At 42.7% G+C, this 7,500-nt stretch overlaps 1 protein-coding gene across 2 annotated transcripts in view; it reads left to right on the top strand.

The window, feature by feature from the left end:
- The window catches only part of LOC143026470 (uncharacterized), a 329,789-nt gene that overhangs the window by 284,882 nt on the left and 37,407 nt on the right, over window positions 1-7,500 (top strand). For both annotated transcript variants that reach the window (XM_076186913.1, XM_076186915.1), the window contains one exon: window positions 7,017-7,500. This exon is cut by the window's right edge and continues 479 nt beyond it. In XM_076186913.1, the coding sequence (XP_076043028.1) occupies window positions 7,017-7,500 (484 nt within the window). The remainder of the gene's footprint in view (window positions 1-7,016) is intronic.

A 7,500-nucleotide genomic window follows, 5' to 3' on the forward strand; every position in this document is an offset into this window, starting at 1 on the left:
GTACATAATATAGACTTGAGCAAGGGTACATGATATAGAGAATTGGTCAAGGATGCATAATATAGAGAGTTGGGCAACGATATGTAATATAGAGAGTTGAGTGAGGGTACATATTATAGAGTTAAGCAAGGATACATAATATAGAGAGTTGGACAAGAATAGATAATATAGAGACTTGGGCAAGTAGACAAAATATAGAGTTGGACAAGGATACAAAATATAGAGGGTTGGACAAGGATACAAAACATAGAGTTGGGCAAGGATAACTAATATAGAGAGTTGGGCAAGGATACATAATATAGAGAGTTGGGCAAGGAGACAAAATATAGAGGGTTGGACAAGGATACATAATATAGAGGGTTGGACAAGGATACATAATATAGAGAGTTGGGCAAGGATACAAAATATAGAGAGTTGGGCAAGGATGCAAAATATAGAGAGTTGGGCAAGGAGACAAAATATAGAGGGTTGGACAAGGATACATAATATAGAGTTGGGCAAGGATACAAAATATAGAGAGTTGGGCAAGGAGACAAAATATAGAGGGTTGGACAAGGATACATAATATAGAGAGTTGGGCAAGGATACAAAATATAGAGAGTTGGGCAAGGATACAAAATATAGAGAGTTGGGCAAGGATACATAATATAGAGAGTTGGGCAAAGATACATAATACAGAGAGTTGGGTAAGGATACATAATAGAGAGTTGGGCAAGGAAACAAAATATAAAGAGTTTGGCAAGGAGACAAAATATAGAGGGTTGGACAAGGATACATAATATAGAGACTTGGGCAAGGATACACTACTGAATGCATGGCGAGTTAGTTCTTTGGTGAAGTGATCCCGTCTGGAAACTTAAGAGCGTGAGAATAACGTGAGGACGAGTCCCGTGAGGAAGGAGGGTGAGGACTCCTGACTCCGTGGGGTAAATCCTCGGATGGTGGAGGATGTGAGGTGAAGGGTCAGCTACGTTCCCGGTCGCAGCCTCGGTTCCTCTCAGACCTCAGACGGATTCTGTCCTTATTTTTAAACATTGACTTTTTCCCCATATATTTCCGCTATTTTTTTTTTTTTTTTTTTTTTTTTTTTTTTTTTTTTAAAGACCGCGGGCGACCAGACAGGATAGAACCACAGAAGAAATGAACGAATGGTAGGGATATATTCAGTTGATTAAACTTGCTTGACGGCAATCAATGACGCCGTTTTCTTTCTCTCCTTTTCTTTCTTAACCACAGTCCGTGTGTAACGCATCGCATAGCCGCACTCTATCTTCCTTTTCTATCCCGTGAGTCTATTCTTTAAAAGCTGAAAGACAGAGACGGCAGACTCAACACCAGCATCTTGGAGATCACAAATAGAATTGTTTACAATAAGGAAAAATCGATTTTTGTGGAAGCAAACACTCTTCAGAACCTCGAAACATATAATACAGTTCGTGACCGTTTAGACTTAAGAACAATCATATAATCAATCCAGTGATTCTCATTGAGATTTTGTTCTGGGTGACTCTAGACAATCTTATCCATTTTAGGAGTAAATTAGATAAAAAATAGACATAGTAATGATAATAGTAATAATAATGATGATGATGATGATTATGATTATAATGATGATACTAGACTCCTGCAACAAAGGAGAAAACGGTTTGCATGGTAGAAAAAATTATTCGCTAGATATATTGATTCTAAAAACGATACAAGGAATACTATAGGAGTTGTCTACCTGACAAACACAACTATATCTTTAAGAAGGCAAGACATTCGCATCTGAAGAACAGGATACGGAAGCACACTCCGTACAATTGAAACCCAAATCAATCCAAATCGATGTTGGACTTCTTCACTTCGGAAGCCAATTGGGGAAAAGAAGTGGTTGCTGAAGCTGATGTTCGTAAAAGATATTTCATTTAGTAGAAGCTACATTGCCTCTGACCCAGGACAGGGGCGTGATACAGATATGACCCGTCATCCATGAGGAGCTAAGATGGGAGGGGGGCAAGGGTGGTGGAGGGGAGTGTGGAACGGGTGGGAGTGGTTACGTCCCTTTGACTTGGCTACCTCTCTTATTAGGGGAAAAAACCTCTTGGTATATAGATAGATAAATAGCAGTCAGGAAGCAGCCCGTATCATCCTGAGCAGGTCGCCCAAGAACTGGTGTTCTGTGTACGTGTATGTTTCTTAATGTATCCTTTTGTGTGTGTGTGTGTGTGTGCGTGTGTGTGTGTGTGTGTGTGTGTGTGTGTGTGTGTGTGTGTGTGTGTTTGTGTGTGTGTCCATGTATTTACGGGGTATTTATGTGTGTGTGTGTGTGTGTACGTGTGTATTTACATTGTGTGTGTGTGTGTGTACGTGTATATTTATTTGTGTGTGTGTGTGTGTGTTTGTGCACGTATGTATGTGTGTGTGTATGTGCACGTGTCCATTTGTGTGTGAGTCCATGTGTACGTGTGTGTTCGTGTGTGTGTGTGTGTGCTTACGTGTGTGTCTGTGTGTTTGCGTATGCGCGCGTGTGTGTGTGTGTGTGTCTGTGTGTTTGCGTATGTGGGTGAGTGTGGGTGTGTATGTACGCGCGCGCGCTTGTGAACATTATTCCTCCTTTACCTTATTCTCCTTTCGAACCTCGCAAGGATAATCACCGACAACGTCCCGGGTCGCCTCAGCGTCGGCCCGGCAAGAGGTTCTTCATGTCGCGTGCAATAGGCCCATTGACAAAGTGTCTGGCATCATCAGTCTTTGCCTCCAGTGATAAAGTCACTCGATATGTCTTTGGGCTGGAAGCCTGGGTTCGACACAGCTTAATGACTCGCCACATAATTGATTCGCCATTCTTCGAAGCGTCGATATTTAGGAAGCCCTTTCTCTGTCCTAAGGCGTATCAATCGTTGTCATTCACTTTTTTTTGTATGATTGTTATGTTTTTTTTTTTTATTGATTTCTGTTTCTTTCATTATTTTGTTTTATGTACTTATTCCATTTTTATTTTATTTATTTATTTTAGTCTGTATAGTTATCTATTCTATTGTATTTTTTGAGTGGAGGACTATTTTTTTTTATATATATTGTGTTCCCGTTTTCTGTGAATGTCCTAACTTGCTCGTTCTACTTTAGGCTTTGTTGGTACTCGTACTTACCCGTTCCTCTCACGTGTGTTACTATTCCTCTCGTTTTAGCATTTCATCGGCAGTGAAGTAACCAGCGCTTCTATACTTAGGGACAATAGTACGCCTTAGGGATGATAAAGGAGAGAAAGGTGGCAGCATAAAGAAAATGAATTAGAAATTAAAAGTGATCAGCTTTTCTTCTGCTTTTTTGTCTTATTTTGTTTTTGTTTTTGTCTTTGTCTTCTCCTTTTATGTCTTCTTCATCTTTTTTCTTCTTCTTTGTCTTCGTCTTTGCCTACTTTGTCTTCTTTGCTTCTTTGTCTTCTTCTTTGTCTTCTTCTTCTTTGGCTTCTTCTTTGTCTTCTTCTTTTTTGTCTTCTTCTTCTTTGTCTTCTTCTTTGTCTTCTTCTTTGTCTTCGTCTTTGCCTACTTTGTCTTCTTTGCTTCTTTGTCTTCTTCTTCTTTGGCTTCTTCTTTGTCTTCTTCTTCTTTGGCTTCTTCTTTGTCTTCTTCTTCTTTGTCTTCTTCTTCTTTGGCTTCTTCTTTGTCTTCTTCTTCTTTGGCTTCTTCTTTGTCTTCTTTTTCTTCTCCTTCTTTGCCTTTTCCTCCTCCTCTTCCTCCTCCTCTTCCTCCTCCTCTTCCTCCTCCTCCTCTTCCTCTTCCTCCTCCTCCTCTTCCTCCTCCTCTTCCTCCTCCTCTTCCTCCTCCTCCTCCTTCTCCTCCTCCTCCTCCTCCTCCTCCTCCTCCTCCTCCTCTTTCGGCTATGGTATCCCTTGTACCTCCCTCCACAGACCCACCTCAAGAAGTCCGGTGTCCACAAATCAATGTCACACAACATCACCGTCTCCCAATGCTCACCCTTGCTCTAAACGACCCTCTCTCATTTTGGTTTTCGTTTCGTTTTCTTTTTGGCTACCCCCCGTGTAAGGGGGAAAAAGCCTTTGGTGTATGTATGTATGTATGTTTTCGTTTTATCACTCCCCAGTTTGCGCCAGCAGCCTGTTCCACTTGCGCTTATATATGAAAAACGTGGACAATTGTCTCGTTCCTCTTCCTGTTATTTGAAGGCTAAGTGGTGACCGACATTCGTGGGGAAACACACTCCAAAACTAAATGTATCTGTACATGTGCGTGGGTATGTGTGTGTGTGTGTGTGTATTCACCTCACCTCGGATCTGCTGCAGTCTCTGTCGAGACAGCCAGACACCACCCTACGGCAGTGAGCTCAGAACATAATATTTGCCGATCTCTGGGTAGGTGTGTGTGTGTGTGTGTGTGTGTGTGTGTGTGTGTGTGTGTGTGTATGTGTGCATACGTTCTTGTGTACACAACGTCCATCAAGAACGGATCTACAGCTGCGACACCTCACTGCCAAATCGACCTTTCTCCACCAGGGAACACAGCTGTCCGAAAAGGTCCAGAGTTCCCTTAAATATTTCCCTTAAAAAGTTTCCTTAAATAGAATCACCAGTTAATTTTCGGTTCTATTCCAGTATCACGCAAACATATTTTCACTTCTTTCGTTTATTTTTTTTCATTTGAAAGATATTTTTTTTTCTATACACTGACCACGTTAGGCTAGGTGAGGTGAGGAGCTACTGAACAACGTAAAATTCATGTTGAGTATCCCTGTTTGCATGATTCTGGAATTTGACCTTATTTTCATATTCTGAAGTGGCCACCTCCTTCGCCACACACTCCACATGTTTCCACTAAACCCCGAAAGGACTAAAAACCGCAGGTCAGTTTTATTTTCGTCTTGAAAAATTATGCTTTGCTGCTATTTCCTAATATCTGGCTAATGCAGTAAATGCGGGAAACTCTCTCTCTCTCTCTCTCTCTCTCTCTCTCTCTCTCTCTCTCTCTCTCTCTCTCACTCTCTCACTGTCTGTCTGTCTGTCTGTCTGTCTGTCTTTCTTTCCCTGTCTACCCCCCCCCTCTCTCTCTCTCTCTCTCTCTCTCTCTCTCTCTCTCTCTCTCTCTCTCTCTCTCTCTCTCTCTCTCTCTCTCACTGTCTGTCTTTATCCTGTCTACCCCCCTCTCTCTCTCTCTCTCTCTCTCTCTCTCTCTCTCTCTCTCTCTCTCTCTCTCTCTCTCTCTCTCTCTCTCTCTCTCTCTCTCTCCTTTTAACTCGCAAAACTAAAGTGCTATAGTCGACACCTGTGCTACGAATGTTGCCCGAATAACGGATTCTTGCAACGCTTTCTCTATCCCTCTTTATATATACATATATATATATATATATATATATATATATATATATATATATATATATATATATATATATATACACACATACAGAAATGGAGAGAGTGATTGGTTTGAGGTAAAGGTGGGACTTTGTCAGCGATCGTTATGTCGCCCTGGGTGTTCAATACAAGGGTAGTGGGTCAGGGATTGGAGATGGTTAAAGAAAATGGAGAAAAGTGGGAGATGAGCCAGTTGTTGTTTGCCGACGACACTGCGCTTGTAGCAGGATCAGAGGAGGGATTGAGGAAGTTAGTGACAGAGTTTGGGAAGGTGTGCGAAAGAAGGAAGTTGAAGATAAAAGTCGCCGATTTAATGAAGCTGCCTTGCTGTGGATGTGCTGTGCCTTGCGGCACTACTTCTGACCCAGGGCAGTGGACAAGATGCAGGGATGACCCGTCATCCAGGATGTGCCAAAAAAGAGGGAGGGAAGAGGTTAGAGGGGAGTAGAGTATGTAGGGGATGGAATGGGTGGAAGTGGTTTATATGCTTTCATTTTTTTGGCTACCTCCCTTGTAAGGGGGAAAGAGCCTTTGGTATATGTATGTATTATTATTATTGTTGTTGTTGTTGTTGTTATTATTGTTGTTGTTGTTATTCTTCTTCGTCTTCCTTGGATCCCTTTATAGCAAAATTTTACTTCGTTTGGCCTCTTCTCCTTTTTTTATTGTGTCAGATGAATAATATCATAAAGAGAGCTTGACACAGAAAAAATATTTGAAGGTTTATTAAAGGACGAATGCCTACTGATGTTGGTCCCCCAAGATAGGCGTCTGAGAGATTCATCTCCACTATCTATTTTCATAACCCGAAGCCCCCTTACCTCCATCTGGAGGTGCAACCCCGAGTGGCTGGTATTCGGTCACCGGACCGGGCCTAAGATCTCTCTTACGCTCTCTCTTTTTCAATCTCTCTTTAATTCTCTTTTTCTTTCTCGTTCTCTTTTTCTTTCTCACTCTCTCTCACTCTCTCTCTCTCTCTCTCTCTCTCTCTTTTTACACTCTCTTATTCTTTTTCCATTGTCTTTCTCTCTCTCTCTCTCTCTCTTTGTCAGTTTCAATTGTATTTTTTTTTCATCTTTTCACACAAAGAGAGCTTACAACGCTACAAAGTCTTTTAAAAGGGGCACTTTCCTAGCCCGCTGATGTGGAGGGGAGGGGGGAGGGGGGAGGCGGAAGTTTCGCGACGTTAAACCGAATCAGTCAATCAATTATTGTTATTATTATTATTGTTGTTGTTATTGTTGTAGATGTGCTGTGTCTTGCGACACTGCTTCTGACCCAGGGCAGTGGACAAGGTGCAGGGATGACCCGTCATCCAGGAGGTGCCAAGATAAGAGGGAGGGAAGAGGGTGGAGGGGAGTAGAGTGTATTCAGGGATGGAATGGGTGGGAATGATTTTATGCCTTTTTCTTTTTGGCTACCTCCCTTGTAAGGGGGAAAAAGCCTTGGTATATGTATGTATGTATGTTATTGTTGTTGTTGTTGTTAGCTTACTGGTTCATGCTCCCGTTTTTCCGCAGGTCAAAGTGGACTGGGTGGGAATGATTTTATGCCTTTTTCTTTTTGGCTACCTCCCTTGTAAGGGGGAAAAAAGCCTTGGTATATGTATGTTATTATTGTTGTTGTTGTTGTTAGCTTACTGGTTCATGCTCCCGTCTTTCCGCAGGTCAAAGTGGACGAGAACGGAACGCCGCTGCAAATCGAGCCGAGTGTCTTCACGGTTACCCTGAGTTCCCTTCACCAACAGCATTCACACCAACACCCTCCCCATCACCCCCACCATCACCCCCACCACCATCACCAACAGACCAGCCAGCACCAGGAACACCTCGACCAGCTTATAGAACAGGAGCGGCAGCTGCAACAGCAACAGCAGCTGCAGCAGCGGCAGCAGGAGCTGTTGGAAGAGATTCAGTGGAGCGAGAAGGCCAAGGAGGAGGAGAAACGTACTAGAAAAAAGAAAAAGAAGAAAAAAGTGAGAGAGGAAAGTGCGCCGGGTCACAGTGTGGAAGTTGCGAACTGTGAAGCTCAGGGTTATACAAAAATGGAAGTTGAACAGGAGGATGGGGAAGAGGAGGAGGAGGAGGAGGAGGAGGAGGAGGAGGAGGAGGAGGTGGAAGAGGAGGAGGAGGAGGTGGAAGAGGAGGAGG

The sequence above is a fragment of the Oratosquilla oratoria genome, chromosome 6, assembly GCF_046742065.1.
Source record: "Oratosquilla oratoria isolate Oo_2021 chromosome 6, ASM4674206v1, whole genome shotgun sequence".
NCBI lineage: Eukaryota > Metazoa > Arthropoda > Malacostraca > Stomatopoda > Squillidae > Oratosquilla > Oratosquilla oratoria.